At 31.9% G+C, this 22,207-nt stretch overlaps 2 protein-coding genes across 2 annotated transcripts; one reads left to right on the top strand and one right to left on the bottom strand.

The window, feature by feature from the left end:
- The first annotated feature begins 2,636 nt into the window (after positions 1 to 2,636).
- Positions 2,637 to 9,470, top strand: LOC129308786 (pyrophosphate-energized vacuolar membrane proton pump-like). Its single transcript, XM_054950150.1, has 8 exons — positions 2,637 to 2,955; positions 4,931 to 5,505; positions 5,595 to 5,974; positions 7,242 to 7,328; positions 7,415 to 7,745; positions 7,841 to 8,251; positions 8,815 to 8,874; positions 9,000 to 9,470. The coding sequence occupies exons 1-8, from the start codon at positions 2,700 to 2,702 to the stop codon at positions 9,201 to 9,203; spliced, it is 2,304 nt and encodes a 767-aa protein (XP_054806125.1). The 5' UTR covers positions 2,637 to 2,699; the 3' UTR covers positions 9,204 to 9,470.
- A 3,315-nt stretch (positions 9,471 to 12,785) lies between these two features.
- On the bottom strand, positions 12,786 to 18,820 carry LOC129308081 (codeine O-demethylase-like). Its single transcript, XM_054949077.1, has 4 exons — positions 18,502 to 18,820; positions 15,863 to 16,110; positions 14,153 to 14,477; positions 12,786 to 13,261 (listed from the first exon to the last, which is right to left on the bottom strand). The coding sequence occupies exons 1-4, from the start codon at positions 18,724 to 18,726 to the stop codon at positions 13,019 to 13,021; spliced, it is 1,041 nt and encodes a 346-aa protein (XP_054805052.1). The 5' UTR covers positions 18,727 to 18,820; the 3' UTR covers positions 12,786 to 13,018.
- Positions 18,821 to 22,207: the final 3,387 nt, after the last annotated feature.

The following is a 22,207-nucleotide window of genomic DNA, read 5'->3' as shown; positions in this document are numbered from 1 at the left end:
TCATCGTCAATAATTAGAAAGTTTACCTAATTCTTTGTGGAATATGTACCCTCTTTTGATAAAAATTGTAATGTTTTGTTGATAAAAAAATTATTTTTTGATAAAATTGAGCTTAATAGTTTAATTTAACAATTGAGACAGAATCCTTTTTATTCGAATGGAACAAATTTTTATACAAACTGGATCTCATTCAATACACTCATTATTCTAGTACATGTTTAAGTGGATTATAATTAGAACCCTTTAATTTATATTGTATTAAATTATCTTATAAAATTATAACAAGAATAAACTTTCCTTCAATGAAATTATTCATATAATGCTACTTTTTATGGAATTTTAATTTTTCAAAATAGTAATAATTTATAATTCCATTTGTTGTGTTTAAATCAATAAGTTGCTGTCAGGTCCAAAAAATAATAAGTTGTTAGATACAATGATTAGTAAGTAGTTTAGCATATCAAGTTTTCAAATATTTTAAATATTAGTAATTTTGAAAATATTCTATTCATACACGAAGAAACGAAATTATTTTTGTTCCTATTTAATTAAATTGTTTAATCCATGAACTTATTGTGATTAAATATTGTTTATGTGTATAAAGGCACGTTTTTCATCCACTTTGTAATTAAAACAGTTATTATTCTAGAAATACATGGATCAGCAAGCAGTCAATTGCCGAACACATATGGGACAGAGAAAATCTCAATATAGGACCACCAATATTACATTGCTTCAAATCAAGATCAATGAATTTTCAGAAGGCACTAAATTGAAAAAAAATTTTAAAGAGAAATGACCACAATGCTCTTTGTATATTATATTTTCACAAAATTTCATTGAGCCCCAGCGCTCGACCGCTAGCCATGAGAAAATAAATATCCCAAGGTAGCCAATGATGGTTTGAATCTAAAAACGCTCGGTGCATGCACCAAAAAGTAATAACCACTAAGCTAACAAAGCTTACTAATTGTATAGTATCAAATATAATATATATAATATAAACTACACTTCTAAGCCAAGATTAAGTAAACTCATTAATAATAAAACTTGTTGATAATACCTTATACATATTTAATATTAGTGACTTGTTAAAATCTTAACTTTTTAATTTACAAATGTTACTTATTAATTCACTAGTAAAACTTATTGACAATATTTTTTACACATTCAGTCTTAATAACTTGTTAAAATCTTAACTTATTAATTCACTAATGCTATTTGTTAAGTCTAACAAAACTTGTTAGCAATATTTTTTATATATTCAATTATGGTGATTTGTTAAAACCCTAAATTAACTTGTTAATTTATTAATTTTTTTGTTAATTCACTAACTTAATTTGTTAAATCCTCAACCAAAAAAATGTCTTCTTTTTATAAAATCTTTTCAAAATAAATATATTTTTATAAAATCTTTAAACTATTCAAAAATAATTTATTTTTTAATTTTAAACAAACGGGCTCTTAATGTAATGAGTGATAAATTAGTTAATTGGTAATATAATTTATATTTATTTTACTTAAAATATTATTAATTTTAATATTTTCTTATTTTTTTCAAATTATCTAAATATTTTTATATTTAAACTGTTTAAAATAGATACCAAAGGCTTCTTGTCTAATAGCATCAGCATACCTCTTCGAGAGAGGGGATGGTGATTTCAAATTTCAAGATGATAAACAGATAAGTGTGAGCGTAAGTGTTTACATTTTATATAGGGACTGGTTTTAAAATGTCTTTGTAATGTAACTTCAGAAAAATTGAAGAAAATTCATTGAATGGGCATGGAATTAAATAATATTTGATTGATTGATATCATTGATATTTTTATTTTAGTGATATTTTGATGATTGAATTTGATACTATTGGCCATTAGGCAAGAAAAAGATATGCAAACTAATTTCAGATCTGGCACAAGGAGCTCGGTGACAGAAGGCTTCAGTGCGTCGCAATCACAATCGTTTACTTTTTTTTTAAAACGATTTTCTTCTTTTTAATTTAAAAGGCATTTTCATATAAAATCATACATATTAATAAAATTTATCAAATTTATTTTATAATATTATTTTTAAATAAAAAATATATTTTTTAAAAATATTTTTAATTTAATACTCTATTTACAAAAAAAATTTAAAAGAAAAAATTATATTGAGAATATAATATTAAAAAAATTATTAATAAAATTTAGAGTTAAACATAATTTTGGTTTCTAATTTTATATAAGATTTTAGTTTAATTTTATAATTTTATAAAGATGATTTAATTCTTTATTCTTAATTTCATTAGTTTTAAGTATTTTTTATATCAATTATTATTATTTTAAAAAATTAATTTTAATATATCAACATGGTTTATAAATATTTAAAAGTTAAATATAATAATTTTTTATTAATAAAATTAATGATTTCATAATTATAAAATTAATAAATTTTTTATAAAATAAATAAATTAAAATAATATCTTACGTAAAGTGAGAATATTAAAAATACAGTGTAATTTAAAATTGAGTATTTTATACATTTTGGAGTGTTAAATTTTTAAAAAATATTTTATAATATAATGTTGGCCACGACGCACTTTCCTCTCACTTCGATTTATTTATAACAAGGCCATGACCGGCTCATTCAAATCTCGTTCATTTCTCTCTCTCTCTCTCTTTCTTTCCCTCCTTTCTTCTTCGGTACAGTGATTCACCGCCATGGGGGCATCCATACTCCCAGATCTCGGGACGGAGATTTTGATTCCGGTATGTGCCCTAATCGGAATCGGCTTCGCCTTGTTTCAGTGGCTGCTTGTTTCCAAAGTCAAGCTCTCTGGTACCGAGAGGGATGCTACTTCTGCCAACAACGGCGTCAAGAATGGTTACAACGATTCACTCATCGAAGAAGAGGAGGGTATCAACGACCACAACGTCGTCATTAAGTGCGCCGAAATTCAGAACGCCATCTCCGAAGGTATGTATCTCTTTGTTTCCCAAATTGGCCGGCCAGTGTTGGACCTGATCGATGTGCATGCACATTTTAGATTTTTTTTTTCCTGCGGATTTTAGTCATAATTCACTCAATTGATTTCCCAGCTGCATCAGCGAACAATAGGTCCATTTCTAGATTTCAATGGTTGTTGACTTGTTTCACCTCGTGTAGTTCGTAATTTTCGTACTCTAAAGCCGCCTTCTTGCTCTTTGCTCTTATTATTTCTGCTTGGGGTTATATTATAACTAATTTTCTCTGGGCTTGTTGTGATCTCTGCTGCTCATTGAATTTGTAATTTCGTATTTTTAAACCAGTCGACTAAAATTTTCCTTCTAAAGCTTTCCCTGACAGGAAGCTTTTCTGGTTTCTGAAATGTATGGTTTGTTTTGATTTTACGGTTTAGGGCGAAACAACAGCACGTTAACCAAATTATCTATTTCCATTAAGTTGGAATGACACGGTTTCGTTCACATGCTGCGGTCCCCCCTGCCCCCGGAGGCGGGCGGCGCGGTGGTGAGGGGGAAATTATTATTATTTTTTTTTTCCGGTGCACTTGATGCATATTATAGTACTATTCCGTAACTTATGTTTCTCGACAATGTCTTTTAAACTAGAGTAAAGCCCTTTGTTTTCCCACACATGTTATATTTCTCAACTCTCACTTATAAAATTATTTTTATTTCTCAAGTTGACCTTTTGTAAATATGATTTACTCAATTTGTCTCCCATTGGTGGAGTTTTCCCCTCCCTTTGGTAATTTGGCTTCTCATAGATAAAAATATTACAAATATTTTTCTTCTATTATCAAACTGAGAAATGCCCTTACAAGGGAGAACATTGTCGAGGATTTTTTTTTTTTTTTTTAGGGTGAGCGATTAAATTGGAAAATACTTAATATGCAATAAACCAAACCGGGAAGATGATTGTCTAAGGAAGAGACCAAATTGAGATGGTATTCTATAAGGAATTAAACTGATAAATACGTCCTCTGTGAGGGATCAAAATAAGCTTTGAATTCATTTTTTAAATATTTATTGTTTTGACATATTAGTGTACGATGGTCAGAAACCAAAACCAATGAACTATGGTTTGATTGGGTGGTTCCTTTAGGACTTTTCATGCAGATCCCAAAGTTTATGAACCATCGAGGCTGGTTGGTTCAAGGTTAACCTTGGTCTGAGAAAGGCTAGTATGTAGACCCTAAATGCAATGTTCTACTTGACTTGTTTTTGAGTCATTAATAATACCAGTAGTTTATCTGGCTTGATACATTTTTTCTAGACTGAAATTGATTATGTTTTTTCCTTTTGCTAATTTTTTTTTAATCTTTTTTATCCATCAAATCTGAAACAATTAGAGCTAACTTGATTACCTCTATTATCACTCCCATAAAATTTCAAAGGCTTGCATATAACAAATTCTTTACTAAAAGAATGATGCCCGTTTACTAGTTTATTTATTTTTTGAACAGCTTCTGGGAGCAATTTTTGAAAGGATCTTCTCAGCAGTTTTTGTAAACTAGAAGAAATACACTACTATTTACGTGTGACATGTCATCTTCGTTATTTCACTATGTTACTATTGTTTGACATTTTTTGATAGGCCTTTATTGTGGAAATTGGAAAATAATGACATTGATTTGATCTTCCAATCTGGTTGTTGGCTTCCATGCTCAGTTATCTGACGTTTCATGTTACTTCGGCTGTAATTTTTGTTTCCATAATCTAGCCTTTAGTCTGTTAAACGTGAAATGTTGAAAAGTTGGAATATGTTACATTTCACTATGCTATTTTCATGGTTGGTTATTATAGTCAGGCTGAGTCAGGGATATCCTTGGACTTAATATGATATTTTTTCAGCGACTGGTCCTGCTATGTCTTCTTATTTCAAATTTAATGCTTGGTGGTGGAAGCTTTGTATAATGGTTCAATTATTTATTGTTTCTTAAACATTACAGGAGCAACTTCTTTTCTTTTCACCGAATATAAGTATGTCGGAATCTTCATGGTGGCTTTTGCAATCTTAATATTCTTGTTCCTTGGTTCTGTTGAGGGATTTAGTACAAGTCACCAGCCTTGCACCTATGATCAAACTAAGATGTGTAAACCAGCTCTTGCCACAGCATTGTTCAGCACTGTATCTTTCTTGCTTGGTGGCATTACATCAGTTGTTTCTGGTTTCCTTGGAATGAAAATCGCAACTTACGCAAATGCAAGAACAACACTGGAGGCCAGAAAGGGTGTTGGAAAGGCTTTCATTGCTGCATTCAGATCTGGTGCAGTTATGGGTTTTCTTCTTGCTGCAAATGGTCTCTTGGTTCTTTACATTGCCATCAATGTGTTCAAGGTTTACTATGGTGATGACTGGGGAGGTCTTTTTGAAGCTATAACTGGTTATGGTCTTGGTGGGTCTTCTATGGCTTTGTTTGGAAGAGTTGGTGGAGGTATTTATACTAAGGCTGCTGATGTTGGTGCTGATCTTGTTGGCAAGGTTGAAAGAAACATTCCTGAGGATGACCCAAGGAATCCAGCTGTAAGGAAGCTAGTGCCTTCTCCCCTGTTTGATTAAAATTTTACTCGTATCTACTTTGTTTGTATCTGAATGAATTGTTGTGTCCACAGGTGATAGCTGATAACGTTGGTGATAATGTTGGGGATATAGCTGGCATGGGATCTGATCTTTTTGGTTCATATGCTGAGTCATCCTGTGCTGCTCTTGTTGTTGCTTCCATATCTTCATTTGGTGTGAATCATGAGTTTACAGCAATGCTTTATCCTCTCATCATTAGTTCTGTGGGCATCTTGATCTGTTTGCTGACAACCTTATTTGCAACTGACTTCTTCGAGATCAAGGCTGTAAAGGAAATTGAGCCAGCATTGAAAAGGCAGCTCATTATTTCCACTGTTTTGATGACTTTTGGAATTGCAATTGCAACTTGGATTGCACTTCCATCATCCTTCACTATCTTTAACTTTGGAGAGCAAAAAGTCGTCAAGAATTGGTAAGTTTCATTCTTTAATAGTTATGTTTCACAATTTCAAATGAAACTTTTTTTGAAATAATTAGCCTTGTCAATTATAAATTAATAAAGCAATTAACATGCAAAATATTTTAGATTTGATTAAAAACAAACAAGAAAAGAATTCTAGATGTGAGATATCATTTTTTCCCTAGAAATAGTTTTTGATAAGATGAAATCAATGTTTTGAAACCCGAAGCGAACATCAAACCGGAAAAAGCAATAGGTTGTAGTTCTTATGGTTCCATGGGCGATCAAACTAGTGACATAAAAATTTAAATAAAAAATAATATTTATATACATAAATATATAATTAAAACATTAATTTGTCAAAAAAACCATAATACATCAACTATCAAGTAACACCACCATTGCATAATTTGTTCTAGTTACCCAAACAATGACACCACAAATCCAAAATATATATAAAATGCCAACAATGATGTTGTCACGTCACGACTCATGAGCTTCTGATCTCAATGCCAAAGGTTGGATTGTTGAGGTTGGAGGCAGAAGCTGGAGGAGAGATTAGAGATTGAGCCTGGGTCATGGAGGAGAGATCAGAGATTAGAGAAGAGAAGACAAAAGAGAACTAGAGATTAGAGAAGAGAAATTATGAATCTGAGCAATTGAGCCTAAGTTTCCTTTTTTTCCTCCTTTGGAGACATTGACTTACTTTGACCTGCTTTGGTTTTTGGGTTGAATCTGGTTCTTTTAAAACCGCCCGGGTCAACCCGGTTCAAATGCTCAAGTGGTCCAAATGGTTGAATCAAACTATTTTGTTGAACGGTTGATGGTCGGACCATCCGGTCTAGTTCGGGTTTCAAAACACTAGATGAAATAATTATTAAAATAGATAAAATTTGTGTGAAAATAACTCTAGATGAGATTATCTGCTATGAACTGTAGGATTTTTTTTTTTTTTGGAAAGACAATGAAGCTTTGTAAAATAAAGAAAAATTATAAATAGAGAACTACTCTTGGACCTAATGAAGTGGGAGGGCTTATAGATTTGCATAATCTTTGATTAGACCGGATGAGATCAGTACGAGAATATTCATCAGACTTTGTAACCTATATTTGAAAAAAAGGGGAAAACAACGGGTGTTGAGGGCATCTTAAGCAAATTTCTGAATGATAAGATGTCTGAATGCCCTACAACATGTTTCAATTTAGTCATCCCTGACAGCCTAATCCCTAGTGCTTATTTTCCTATCTGAGGACTTCTGGAATTGATTTCCTTTTGCAGGCAGCTGTTCTTGTGTGTTGCTGTTGGTCTGTGGGCAGGGCTTGTTATCGGATTTGTAACTGAGTATTTTACCAGCAATGCTTATACGTGAGTGAATTGGGTTCATTTTACACTTTCATCTCTTTGCATCTAGTTGCTACCTAGGACTTAACTCTTTCTGTCGGCTTTTGCAGCCCTGTGCAAGATGTTGCAGACTCCTGCAGAACTGGTGCTGCTACTAATGTTATATTTGGCCTTGCCTTGGGATACAAATCTGTTATTATTCCTATTTTCGCTATTGCAGTGAGCATTTTTGTTAGTTTCAGCTTTGCCGCCATGTACGGTATTGCTGTTGCTGCACTTGGGATGTTGAGTACCATAGCCACTGGATTGGCCATTGATGCGTATGGTCCAATCAGTGACAATGCTGGAGGTATTGCGGAGATGGCAGGTATGAGTCACAGAATTCGTGAGAGAACTGATGCCCTTGATGCTGCAGGAAATACAACTGCTGCTATTGGAAAGGTCTGGGTTTTATCTCTTCTTTCCTTCTGTTCTAATTTTTTTGGGTTCATGAAAACATCTGTCTGACGCCTAAGATTTCTTGCTTAATGTTGCAGGGGTTTGCAATTGGTTCTGCTGCTCTAGTTTCGCTGGCCCTCTTTGGCGCTTTTGTGAGCCGAGCTAATATTTCAACAGTTGATGTGCTCACCCCAAAAGTCTTTATTGGTTTGCTTGTGGGCGCAATGCTTCCTTACTGGTTTTCTGCGATGACAATGAAGAGTGTCGGAAGTGCAGCTCTGAAGATGGTTGAGGAAGTACGCAGGCAATTCAATACCATCCCTGGATTGCTGGAGGGCACTGGCAAGCCTGACTATGCTACATGTGTTGAGATCTCCACTGATGCTTCTATCAGAGAGATGATACCACCTGGTGCTCTTGTTATGCTTACACCGCTTATTGTTGGGATATTTTTCGGCGTAGAAACACTTTCTGGTGTCCTTGCTGGATCCCTTGTGTCTGGGGTACAGGTAATGTTTTTGTATCCTTTCTGGGAGTATGGTCGGAGAAATATCCTGCTTTTGAATTTCTTTCAAAATTTGAATTTAGATTATTGTGTGTCTTATATATTTCCATCTCCTATAGTTCTGTGTCTGCATTCTGCATTCCCATGGTAAAATGCTTGTTGGTTTTAATGATAATCTCATCTTATTTGCTGTTAACATACACTCCTTTTTAGCCACTGATTGCATAAATCCCTGATTTTTAGCCTCCAGATTTTTTTGGGTCATTGATTTTTCCCTATCATCTTCTATCTATTTTAATGTTATCGCTGATTTTATGGGATTCTGTTAGCAAACTTGTTCTCATTGTCTCTATAATATTCGTCCATTTCATTCAAATAAACCAAGCTATCCTAAGTCTTTATGATTCTGCTATTCTGCAATGTCATAACATTATTGATGCTGCTATTTTCTTTACTTGTGTTGCATAAGTTCTTCATGAGATTATTGCACCTTACAAGCTTCTTGTCAATCTTCGCCTGTTGCCCTTTTATCATTGCTCTGAACATGTTTCTGTACCATCTTTCCAGATTGCTATTTCTGCATCCAACACTGGCGGTGCGTGGGATAATGCCAAGAAGTACATTGAGGTGAGTATTTTGCTGGACATGTCTAGTCAGCAGACATTGTTAAGTATGGTCATGATCAAAACTAGGCATTGTTAAGCATGACCATGATCTAATGATGATTTTGTCCTACATATTTGGTGTGATAGGCTGGTGCAACAGAGCATGCAAGAAACCTTGGTCCCAAAGGGTCAGATCCACACAAGGCAGCTGTTATTGGTGATACCATTGGTGACCCTCTTAAGGATACATCTGGACCATCTCTTAACATTCTTATCAAGCTGATGGCTGTTGAGTCTCTTGTGTTTGCCCCATTCTTCGCTAGACATGGTGGTCTTCTCTTCAAGCTGTAATTTCCCTTCTTCATTGGAAGGACGAAAAAAAAAAAAAAAAGGAACATCCCAGTGTCTTTTCTTTTTTACTCTTAAAACAGCTGTCATGCAGATGATTTTTTTTTTTTTCCTTTTCAAACTCTTTGTCTCCAATTAAAATATGCTTAGTTTGTTGTTCTTAGCTTTGAGATACCTACCTCATTAAGCCTGTTACGGGACAGAAAATTTTCCTTGTAGAGAGGTCGACAATGATTAGGTGGTGGTTATGACGACGACGATATTTTCCAATCTCTTTTCCAAATATTCTTGCTTTTGGGCATGCTTGACTGTTTTAATTACTTTATGACCAGTCTTTGTTTGGGCTTTTGAATATTGTAAATGCTGCTCATACATGTTTTTTTTTTTTTTTGGTTTACCTTTTGATGAGCTTCGGTGGTTAAGAAAGTGAATGAGTAACAGGAAGGCTGTGAGGACTGAGGAAAGTTGGGTAATTAATCCTGACAGTAAGAAGGGAACAAGTTTGAGTGGAGATTGGTAGCTTCTAGATGTACTAGTGATCCCTTATTGCATATTCCCCAACCACCCCCCCCCCCTTTTAAATTAAATGGTTTCTATTTGATATTTTAATCGTTTTGCTTTTAGGCTGTTCCAGTGATAGCCTTTCTTCCATAAGACACCGTTTATTTCTTGGTGGATTTGGGTTCCTTTATTTTGGCAACACATATCCTCAGGTATGATAAATACAAGGATAAATAGGAGAGAATGTGGATGATTTGGGATTTGGAAAAGAGAGTGTGTCCCTTTGATTTTCTGTCGATACAAAATCAGTTTGTTAAAAATTCATTTGACAAAATTAGTTTAATAGTCATTAACAAAGATTACTAAATATAAGAAGATAGAGAGCTTGTTAGGTTTTCACTGGAAACCATCAGAATCAGAGTTTTGATGGGTTTTTGTGGAATGTTTTTAGTGCTTTTTAGTTCAAATACATCTAGAAATAGTGTGCAAGCCTGATTGATATGGGGATTCGGAAAATGTGGGGACTAGTGCCTCTGAAACAGGACGTGACCAACTAAAATCCCCTCCCTTGCCAAACTTTTTACAAGTATTGTTATTGTATTTAGCATGTTTCATAGTTCTAGATATAATTCTTGATGTCACAAATAGACTATTCTAGTTGGTACTGAGCTTTGTAACGATAAATTTTCCTGTACATGTCTTTTCTTAATAATATGCGGGGAAGAGAATTGAAAAGTTTAAACCTTGCTTCTTTTTTAATTTCTTGGGGGACCTGCTTCTTGTCCAATGAAGCATAATCGTTCGTTTTTAAATATTAGATAAACTATTCTATATTTCTTTGTTTTTAATTATAAGCAAAACTACACATTTCAAAAAGTATTTGTTATATTTTCTTAAATTGTTCCTTATAAATTGAGATAGAATTGGATGCTTTATTTCCATAACCTCTATTATCTTCATAATTTTCCTACCCATAAGTTATAATAAGTGCTTGTTATCTTTATAAGCTCCCAATAAGTAGTTTTTAATAAGTACTTTTAATTCTTGTAACCTTTCATTTAGAATTAAGTTTTTTCATAACGTCTCCATTAGCACTAATTTCTTGTCTACCTGAGGTTAATATATATAGCACTCTTTCCATTGTATTCAGAACTATGAAAGAATAATATAATTTTTTTTAATTGAAGTAGGAGTGCTTTTTTTTCCCCCTTGGTTCTTGAATCATAAATGGATAGTATCATTAAATTAAAAAAAAAGTAAATATTAAGTATAAGGACGTGTTGGTCTAAACATTTTAATTTCAGGCATAACTATTAGAATTAACTAATTATCTTGAACTAAATGAATTAGTTGGAATTCTTTTATATTTGAAAATAGAGGGATTACAATTTAAGCTCAAGAATACTTTTGACAGAGATGCCAACTGACAAGGGGTTGTTTTATACTATTTCTCTTGCTTGATAGAAGGGACAAAAGCGTAACATTTGACATTTCTGACTTGGGTTTAAAAAATTGACTTAGAAAGATTTTTGACAGTATGTTCACAGGATAATCAATGGTTATTTTATGCACATACATATACTTATACATATACATATATCAACAAAACAAATGGTTGAGATTGCAAAGATAGAAGGGCAAAAAGCTTTGAAGGTCCAAATTGCTACTCGTTTCAAGTTCACATAATGTAGTCTAAGATTTATAGTTATTTTTGCCCTTTAACTTTATCCAAAAGGTCCCCAAGCACCTTAAATTCAATTAAGGGTTAATTTTATCCTTGAACATATGAAATTTGCTAATTTCATACCTTTACTATTAAATTGTCTAACTTCTGTTTGTGAGTCCCACCATTTTTGTATTTTTATAATAAAATATTAAATATGCACCACATGATACATTTTTTAATATTATTTTCTTTTTCCCTCTCCCCTCTCTCCCCACCAATTTTTTTTCCCTTTCTTTTGCTGGTTCCTAAAGGAACGTGGGGGAGGGAAGAGATCAAAGGAAGGGAACCAGATATGGGGGGGGAGAGAGGATAGGGGAAAAAACTTAAAAAAAATGTCATATGAAGTTCATATTTAATATTTTATTATAAAAAATATAAAATAGTGGGACCCACAAACGAAAATCAGACAATTTCATGACAGGGTATTGAGTTAGCAAATTTCATATGTTTAGAGACAAAATTGACCTCAATTGAATTTAAGGTGCCTAATGATTTTTCGAATAAATAGATGCAAAAATAATGATTAATCCTATAATCTACAGCCCTTTGTTCCTTGATATTAATACGTTTCTATCAATCTGGATCACTTAATGGGGATTGACAATCAAGAGGAGAGAAATAAACATAATAAGGATGGATCCTATACAAACATACATAGACGTACGTACATACATACATACATACATACATACATACATACATACATACATATATATATATTTCGGTTTATCTCATTGTCCCAAAAATACTTGTCAAAACTTGCTTACAAACAAAAGATCTCAATGACTATGTCATTAACCAAGTGCTTCTAGCCCAAGTAACATAATCGTTTCACCTTGATACAAGGGGTTGTAGAATCAATCTTCCACGTAGTTAAAAAGAGGAAATTTGCACGTGAAAGTGATGCGTGGGATATACCGTGCATGTGTGGGGCCCCATTTTTTATGGGAAAGTGTTAGATGGAATAGAAAAAAATTATTATGTCATTTTGATGCATGATTCAACTTATGAATAATATTCAAGAAAACTTTATCTAGTAGAATTAACTACAGTATAAGGAGAAGATAGTGCTAAGAAATCAACATATTTAACCTGTCTATGATTACCCACAATCAAATATTTTTCATCTAACTTTTGGTAAGAAGTCAATATATATTTAGGAACTTGTACTCATTACAGGCTGAGATATTAAAGGATATTGATAATTTCAAACATATCTAACTTAATTAAGAGGTCAATTGGTGTAAAATAAGAATGAGAAAAGGAATGAGAATGAGAAAAAGTTATCATTAGGAGAATGGCACTGAGGGCCTGGGGAAAAAAAAAAAGAAGAAGAAGCAGTGGGAGATCAAAACAACTGAAGGTTAATATATATATATATATATATGAGTCGATGAACCTCTAATTGTGTAAAGATAAACTTTTAGTTATTTTCACCTGTCATTGCTATTTTTTCTCCTCTGAAGGCCCTCATTACCATTCTTTCAAAGTTTTTCGCCACAGATATAGGAAACTCCTTCAAAGAAACCACCCTATCATCTGGTAAACACAATAAAAATAATTTCCCTCCTTCTACATGCCAAGCAACAGTCTAAGTTTTAATCTTTACAGCATCAATGGCTCTTCTATTTTTCTGGTAGTATTGGAAATAGGTCTGAACATAGTTTTTTATTGATTTGTATAACTTTGGCCTTGACTCATCTATTAGTTCTTTAACCGGTTCAATCTCTGCTTCTACATCAGGAGCGCAGAACATAGCCAATGTGAGCCTCTCTTTATCTGAGTTTATCACTGCTCTGTGTACGGGGCTCTTGAATATTCCATTGCTCATTATCTGTTCACATATAACAAATTCCTTCAGTCAGGTTTTAAAATATCACATGAATATGTAAATTTGAAATAGTTTGAGTTAAATATCTGTTTTACTTATAGCTCCAATAGTTTTATAACCTTTTTAAATAATTGTTATGATTAAGGTGACATTTGAAAAAAAGAAATTTTGGCTTAATTGCACTCATGGCTTTCAAAAACTTCACAATATGAACATTTAGTGATGCATACATGGTGATTTCATATGATTGTACATCTTTGAAATAAAAATTATGGAAAACTCAATTGATTAAAACAAATCTTAGAATAATAATAAATCATATTGAACTTCTCTCTCCCCATCCTTCTCGTCCAATCACCTGCCTGTCTTCCCACCCGTATGAACAGTTTCCAGAGTTGCTATAAAAATTCTAACAAGTTAAATTATTTATAAATTATGAATAATGCAACTCATTTCTTAGAACTTTGTGTAATGTGCATGACTCGCCGTAGTGTTTTTTTTTTTTGGCTGATAAGGCTCACACAAGTTTTGACTTAGAATTAAGGTGAAAAAATGCCCATAAATTTTTTCAATAGCATCTGGTCAAATCATTAAGTCAATAATGGTACACCCATTAACTTTAAATAAGAGACCAACCTTCCTCAATTCATTAAGTTCAATCTTTAGAACTTAACGTTAACGTCAAGTTACTTTAACAAAATAGGGAATGTTGGCCTTTTTTTTAAAGTTAAAAGGTATTCATATACCATTGTTAGCTTAAAAATACTAAAAACTTTTGAAGAAAAATTTTATAGGTATTTTTTCACCTTAAATCCTTAACTAAAGAATTGAAAGAATTGACTAAAATGAAAAAATAAAGTAAAATTTAAGACATTAATGTCAAACAATTGTTACCTCAATTTGATCACCAACGTTAACAAGAAGAGCCTCAGGGATGATAGGAACTTTAAACCAATTGTTGTCTCGGAGGATTTGAAGACCTTCAACCTCGTGATGCTGCAACAGGAAAGTGATGGCGGATCCATCTGCATGAGGCTTTAGCCCCAACACGAATTCAGGTCTCTTGCATGGAGGATAGTAATTGAATCTTGCAAACATGTTTGTTTCTCCACATTGCTTCAAGAAGCTATTCTCTTCCAAGTTCAGTGACTTAGCCATGGCCTTCAGAATCACTTCATTCAGCTGCTTTACCTTCTCTGTATAATCTATCAGCACATCCCTAATGTGCCCATATCATAATTAATCAGTTAATTTAGGCTTTATTGTATTTTATTCTTTTAATTTTTATGACTCATATTTGTTGAAAAAATATAAATAAGCTTATCAATATATATATATATGTGTATGTATAATAAATTCATAGCGAGGCGCATTTTTATGAATTATTTATTGTGGGTCATCCCCTTTTTTTAAATCAGTAAAAGTATGAGTGAGTTGAATCATGAGAACTCACTAGGATTAAAACATGTCTCTAGACATTAGAGTGTGTATAGAAATACTTATAAATTGCTCATTAACAAAATTTTTATATCAGCAGTAAGATTGAACTCATGATCTTATGGGTTATGAGCTAAATTTTTAACAACTCGATTTTTATTAGGGGATCATTCTTTTTGTTCAATGTAATGAACAAAAAAAAATATACCAAGCAATTATTAATTTAAAATTAATGGTTTTTAACTGAAGTATTGATGTATTTGAAATTTAAGATAAAACTTATAATTGAAATAATCTTATAACTGTGCATTGAGATGGATTTTTTCTCCAAAAAAAAATTGAATTGCTCATTAATTAAGTTTAATAGTTTAGATAACATCTAAAGATAAGCATGTTGCACCTATTTTGCTTCATACTAATAGATATCATTTGTAATAAGTTATATTATTTATAAACTATATACGATGTATACTCTCAAGTGAGAGTTCATTCTAAAACACTAGTCTATCAGGAAGAAAAGTCTCTCACATTTATAAATTTCATTTTACTTGTAAGATTTTTCGATGTAAAACTCATGACAATACCATTCCATTAGAGTGTTGAAGTCCCCAACTGTTCTACTCTATAACACTTTACCATGCCTCCTGCTAGTCAGGAGGGTTTATGGCTAGCCCTCTCTCTAACATCAAAATCTCGATAAAAGCATCAATGTGATGACCATTAGTCAAAAGGAAAACACATCATAAAAGACTAGTTTATTGAGAGAGAAAGTCTCTCATATCATACTTATAAATCTCACTTTACTTATGAAGCTCCCCAATGTGGGATCATAATACTAAGTTTGATCATTATAGTTGTAAAAACAAACTTGAAACAACTTAGGGGTGCTTGGTTTGATTAGTTGAGGGAGTCAAATTAACTTATCTTGAGGTATTAAATTCAAGTCTTAAGATATGCAGTTCCATTAAATAAAAATGCCAAAGATATTCCAAAGGTACTATGAGGCCATCGTTATTAATAACAGTCCTATATAATGAGGATTCGAATTAGTCTAGACAGGTAGTAATAATGCCCTTAAGTTTTTAAGATAAGGGATGATGGAATAAAAAAATAATAATAAAACTTGAAACGGACAAAATTATTGGGGTATGATAGTTGAGAAAGTACCTGAAATCATGGGGAAGTTGGGGCCAAACTTTAAATTTTCTCTGGTGCTCAGGTTGCACTTTAAGGTAAACACGATCAGTCCAATCAAGCCTTTGGTCTTCTGTGAATATTATGTCACTTCCATATCCTTCATGATCACCTTCTTGTCTCTCATATTTTTGCTTTTCTTCCTTTGGAAGTTCAAAGAACTGCTTTGACACTTCCCTCACTTTTCCCAGAAACCAACTTGTCATCCCATGGTTTATTGCCTGAACTTCCAACAAATAATCCACGTCATCGTTATTCCCTCAAGACATTAAGGCATTGAATCTATACAACATATGTATCTCTTCAATCTAATTCTATCTAATATATAAGTCAAGAAACATATAATTATTAATTCCTATAGTTTTGACGTGTTTTAATATAGGTCCATACAATTTTTTTCATTGCTTCATGTCATGTCCCTCTAATTTATTCTGCCTCTAACGTTAGTCTTTCCATTTTTGAATATATCCAAAAAACAACAAGGTGACGCTAGCAATGTTAAAGGGAAAAACTTATGGGCAAGACTTGTGCCATTTGAACTTATACATTTAATATGCTTTTATTTAATCAAATCAAAATATGTGGATTTTAATATGTTAATAATATTAATAATAATAATTTGTTAAAAATTAAATAATCTATAAAAGATATGCACTTCTTGATTTAATTGAAAATAAAAATCTTAACTATATAAGGCTACGTACATAAGTTTTGGGCTTGTATTAAGTATACAAGGCTAAGCATTTTATCCATTATGTATTCTATAATAAATTTTTGTTATTAATATTATTAACACATTAAATCTACATGTTTTGATCTAATTGGATAAAAGTATATTAAGTATATAAGGCTAAATACTTAAATCTTGCTTAATGTTAAATATGCTAACTTGTAACTAATGCTATTAATATGTGCTGAGGTGGAATTATAATTCAACAAATTTAAATATGAAACAAAATAGGATGGATGTTGTTAATCTGCTAAATCATAATTCCATCTCCATATAGATTAACAGCATTAGTCACAAGTCATCATATTTAATATCATTAGTCATCTCATCATCTTTCTGGGTATATTCAAAAATAGAAGAGCTAATATTACAAATGGAATAAATTACAGGAACCTAAAGCAATGAAAAAAAAAATTGCAAAAACCAATAGTTATGTTTTCATAAATAAATTTCTCTATTCGAACTCTATTGAGTGTAGCCTCTCTTCCTATGGAGAAAGCCCTAAAATTAGAAGCCATTACGGGTCTCACTTAAAATGGAAGCTTGTGAGTGAAGGAAGAAAAAAGCTATTTTCACAGATTCATATAACAATCGCTGCAAGATTTATTCTATTAGCGGATTTGTTAATAATAGGCATGCGTGGGGATAAATAAATCTTCTAATTGCAAGAACCTATGAGAAACAATTAAATAAATGTGACAAAAATTAAATAGCACAAAGATATGGAGAGATATCAGGATTTTGTGTGGACTAAATTTCTTAATCAAGTAGTTAACAAATCCAGTCTACCTCTGAAAATGAAAGACCATCTTTTTCTAAGACCGGTTGATAATTTTTCAGCCTGATCTAACATTTAACAAATCTACAAGTGAAATTTTGTACTGACTGCCCTTTGATTGAAGAATATGTTTTTTATTATTTTTTTGTTTGTTTGTTCTCTCTCACAATCTGCCTTTCTGACTCTACTTTATTATGATGGGCTTTTAAAACTAATTTTGAGAAAATGGCATCCAAGGACTCATGTAAGATTTTATTTGCACAAAGGGCTAAAGAAATCTGATATCACTCTGTAGTTCTACAGCACCCAAGAAAAATTAATTCTGATTATGAAAATATCTAATTGCCCCTAAGCTATGGAATCAACCAGTTTGCGTGAAACAAGTGTGGTGCTTTGTTTAACAAGCAAATATTTGAAAAATAGCAACTACGCAATACATTTTAACTGAAAAAATAAGTGTAAGTTTGAGTGAAATGACAAGTGAGGTGCTCTGTTCAACAAACAAACATTCGAAAAATAACAAATACCCATTACATCTTATCAAATGGGAGGTTAGAAAATAACAAGCTTAAGCAATAAAATTATTAAGTTTGAGTGAAATGACGGGTGAGTTGTTCTGTTTAACAAGTAAGTATTTGAAAAACAACAAGCATCCATTACATTTTAACAAGCGAGAGGTCAGAAAATAATAAGTTTAAGCAATGAAACTGGGGTAATAAGTTGGAGTGATATATCATATTTCCATCCCAAGGATATTTTCGTTTTTTTTCCCAACAATATTATTTACAGTTCACAAGACTGGAGAGTGATGTTTGATTTCTTTGGTCTTTTTATGCAAAAAAAGTCATACAGGATACTTGGATGCGATTCTCCTAATTTTGTTTTTAGGGGTCTATGTTCGGAAGGAATCCACTCCACTGAGCACAAAGCTGAATCCTAATTCCAAACATGAACTAACTAAACTAAAGAGAATAATTCAAAAATTGAAGCCTGATAAACTGAGTGAAGTATCAAGTTATGTAACTGATGCTGAAGGGAAAAACCAGAGAGAAATAAGAGACAGAAAAAAAAAAGAAAAGAGGCATGATTGCATGAACAATAAACCTGGAAGCAACCCCATGTAGTGAGTGCTGAGCGAAGATTGTTCAACCCTTGCTGGTGTTGCTGCAGTGAAGGAGATAGCAGAAGAGCAATATCAATGATTGGAATCTGTTGTAATGGAAGAACAAGAGCACCGACTTCACCATCTTTGTAAATATACTGTTCTGGTAATTCCTCTGACCCCAAGAACAGTTCTTGCACAGATTGACCCACTACAGATCCACTCATAATTAATGTTCAAGCTTTATTAGGACCTTCAACTTGAAGAAGATGAGATGTATAGGAAAATGAACTTGATCTGCTCAAGATATGGTGAGATTTATATATATTTTCATAGAGAAATAGGTTTGAGAGGTGGCTTCTTTTGACTTCATCGGTGGCCACCTATAAAAAATAAAAAATTAACATATTTAATTATTAAATTTTTTTAAAATGACAATAAAATATAAATATATAAATTATAAATACGTATCACTGATAATATTTTCTAGTTTTCAAGACTTTTCTGTGATTTTGGTTTTTTAATAAATGACATATTTGCCATTTACAGAGGGGGCCGAAGCTTGCCTTCATAACCGTGAAACCCTCCAAAGCTCGCCGGCACCACCGGAGCCACCAACTTCTTCCCTCTCCGACTTTGAGACATTTCGATTCGACGACAACACATTCCATGTACACCTCAGAGAATCTACTGTTCTTCTTCACCTGAAAATGCTCTCTTCTTCATCGAACGATAATGCCAAAAAGTGCATATCCCACACGTGCTTTGCCATCTCAGCGAATGATGCGAAGCAGGCAGAATCTGGGAGCCCCACAGAGTTCAATTGCTTCCACTGGTTCAAATTCCCAAACATGGAACACTCCATATTGGCATGAATATACATACAGCACAGCCGCATTCGAAATTTTTCCATTTTAAGGAAGGATCTGTCTAATTCAATATCACCTGATATAATTCCTTAAAGTGTTCGCATCATCCACCAGACAAAGTAGCATGATAATCAATTCTCTCAACTATTTATCTTCTTTAATCATTTAGCTTGAATAATCATTCTCTTGTCAAAGTTTAGTCCAAATCACAAGAGGAATTCATTAATCTTCACTTTGTACAAGGTCTCGGGCCTATCAAAGAAATCCATTACTTAACTCGAGTCTTTAAACAGCAAGAATCATTCCATATTGGTATTCGTGGTCTTTGTTATTTAAGAAAAAATCGAAATCCAATCAACCAATTTCTGCAAACAATCGTATGGAAATCCATTGAACAAAAAGAATCACAGAGCAAGAAGCATTTGCAAGAGGATAATGTCAGGATTTCAATGTTTATCTCTGCCTTTGAACTTCGTCTCTGACCCATCCACTTGTGTAATTGCCCAAAGAAATTGAAATTCCGATTCCCCCGAACCCATGAACGTTTCCCAATGGCGTATCCTCAAGTTCTCCAGATCGGAATTGAGCTGTTGTTCGCTGTGTGTCTGGTGAAAAGAAACGGTAACAGCCATGTTCGGATACAGAGAGGAGAGAGGAGGGAAAAGACTAGGGAAACGGTTGAGGGAGGGCAAACATGTCATTTCGCAGGAAATCAGAATGTCAGATAAACCTCTAAAAACTAGAAAATAATTATCATATTTTACAATACATATATAAGATACCAAATCAAAATAAAAAAAATGGTAGGAAAATTGATTTGCTTTGGCGTTTAACTTTATTTGGGTAACCAGTGACGCATCGATGGTGACCATAAAACAATAAAATATTTACATAATATTTAATTATTAAATAAGTTTTCTCTTTCTTTTGTTTTTTTAATAAAAAAGTCAAATACATAAGAAAAAATTATCTATAAATAAATTTCACAAAATTTAAAAATCACAATTAAATAATTCAAGAATATTTTAAAATTACAATATAAATACCATATTATTTATATTTATTGTATTGGATATGTAAAGTGATAGTTAAAAAAATTAAAGTCATAATTATAAATTACTTTTATATTAATTGTGAACAATTAGCATTAAATTTTGTTAATAAGGCATAATCAATTTAATTATTAAATATATAAAATTATAATTAAAAAATGTTGAAGTAATAGTTGTAAGTTAATAATGAGATAGTTATATACAATTAGTATTATATTTATAAAGCTTTATTAATTTAATTATTGGATATATGAAAGTATAATTATAAAAATTTAAAATAATAATTATAAATTATTGATGAAATAGTAATAAATTATTTTATTAATATATTTTATTTTTAATAGATGCATTTGCACTCTAATTTCACGTTACATTCAAATTTTAGAAAAGTTGATTATAATTTTTATATTTCATAATATTTATTTATAAATAATTTTGTTTCATACATAATTTTTTCAATGTATAATGCGTCCTTCAAAATTACAAGATTTTTTTAAAAATAAAAATTAATCCGAATTTTAAGGCAAATATTCAAAATGAACGCGATAATACACACTGATAATATAGTAAACAAGTGGGGAAAAGGCTAATATTTTAAACTATGGAAAACAATTTCTTTTCCATGTACAGCTTGCGAAACGAGAAATACAATATTTTATCATAGTTCCTATTATCATCATTACTTAAGAAAGCCATGGCATTTTTGGCCAAAAAAAAAAGGCTTGGCAATCGGTGCTCACCGCCGCTTATGATCACCGCCTGAAAGCCGATCTTAACCTTTTATTTTGATTTGGAAACGATTTTTATTATTCATTTTAAATTGATTTTTAAATATTTTTAAGTTTGTATTTATCAAAATAAAAGAATAGAAAAATGAGAAAAATTTTAATATAAAATCTTAACTGTATAGAGTACATTTAGATAATTAATTTTTAAAAATTATAAAATATTTTAATATTAAATTGGACTATTCAAATTATATATATACTATCCATAGTATATCAGAATAATTAAATTGTAAAAATTATAAAATTTTTAATATTAAATGAAACCGTCCATATTATACATGTATTACTGTATTGTAGCATCCTAAATTTTTAAATTAAGAATTATTTGCAAAAATTGAGATTTTATTGAGAATTTATAATTAAGATTGATATTATTTTAAGGTTTGATTTGAAGAATAAATCATGTTTGAGGGTATTTGATGTTAATCACTTGTTTATGCATTTAATTCTATTTTAAATTTGGGATTAGAAGGATCTATTTGGGTTAAATAGGGAAAATAGATATTAGACCATACTTGGCCCAACAATTGTGGACTTAAGTGGGAGGGCCGCATCTGTGCCATTTACAGCAATGCATGATGTGTATGCTATGATGCACAAATAAAATTTTAAATCACTCATTTTGTTATCCAATAGAACATGAGAGAGGAAGTTGGGTGAGTTGGGCATGCGAACAAATTTATGAGGCTCTGATAGGGCAATTAATTCTTAGAGTTTGAGGCTTGATTTTGGTGCATTAAAGGCTAGAGATAATCTTGTTAACCTTCCCTCTACCTTCGACTCTCCATTCTTAGCTAGATTATGCAATGTGTGAGTTAGGATTTTTCATTTTTGGAGAGACCTAGCCCTTGGGTTTAAATTGAATGAGTGTTTTGAGGTTGTATAAGCATTATTTAGATAGTTTTAATGTTGTTTAAGGTTATGAGAAAGTTAAATCTAAAACCTTAGACATTGTTGGGTGATTTCAATGATGATATTGAGATATTGAGGTTAAATGAG

The sequence above is a fragment of the Prosopis cineraria genome, unplaced genomic scaffold, assembly GCF_029017545.1.
Source record: "Prosopis cineraria cultivar Desert tree isolate PC_DT_omini unplaced genomic scaffold, ASM2901754v1 PC4, whole genome shotgun sequence".
NCBI lineage: Eukaryota > Viridiplantae > Streptophyta > Magnoliopsida > Fabales > Fabaceae > Prosopis > Prosopis cineraria.
Note: the sequence above shows the minus strand (reverse complement) of the source record. Positions and strands in the feature narration are given on the sequence as shown.

What these genes read in the sequence shown, in the direction of transcription:
- LOC129308786 (XM_054950150.1), top strand. Translation starts at nt 2,700, where the DNA reads ATGGGGGCATCCATACTCCCAGATCTCGGGACGGAGATTTTGATTCCG. An exon ending in CAACTGCTGCTATTGGAAAG is followed by an intron (nt 7,746 to 7,840) that starts GTCTGGGTTTTA and finishes TTAATGTTGCAG; the next exon opens with GGGTTTGCAATTGGTTCTGC. An exon ending in CCCTTGTGTCTGGGGTACAG is followed by an intron (nt 8,252 to 8,814) that starts GTAATGTTTTTG and finishes CCATCTTTCCAG; the next exon opens with ATTGCTATTTCTGCATCCAA.
- LOC129308081 (XM_054949077.1), bottom strand. Translation starts at nt 18,726, where the DNA reads ATGAGTGGATCTGTAGTGGGTCAATCTGTGCAAGAACTGTTCTTGGGG. An exon ending in CTACATGGGGTTGCTTCCAG is followed by an intron (nt 16,111 to 18,501) that starts GTTTATTGTTCA and finishes TTGGAAGTTCAG; the next exon opens with GCAATAAACCATGGGATGAC. An exon ending in CAACTTCCCCATGATTTCAG is followed by an intron (nt 14,478 to 15,862) that starts GTACTTTCTCAA and finishes TGGGCACATTAG; the next exon opens with GGATGTGCTGATAGATTATA.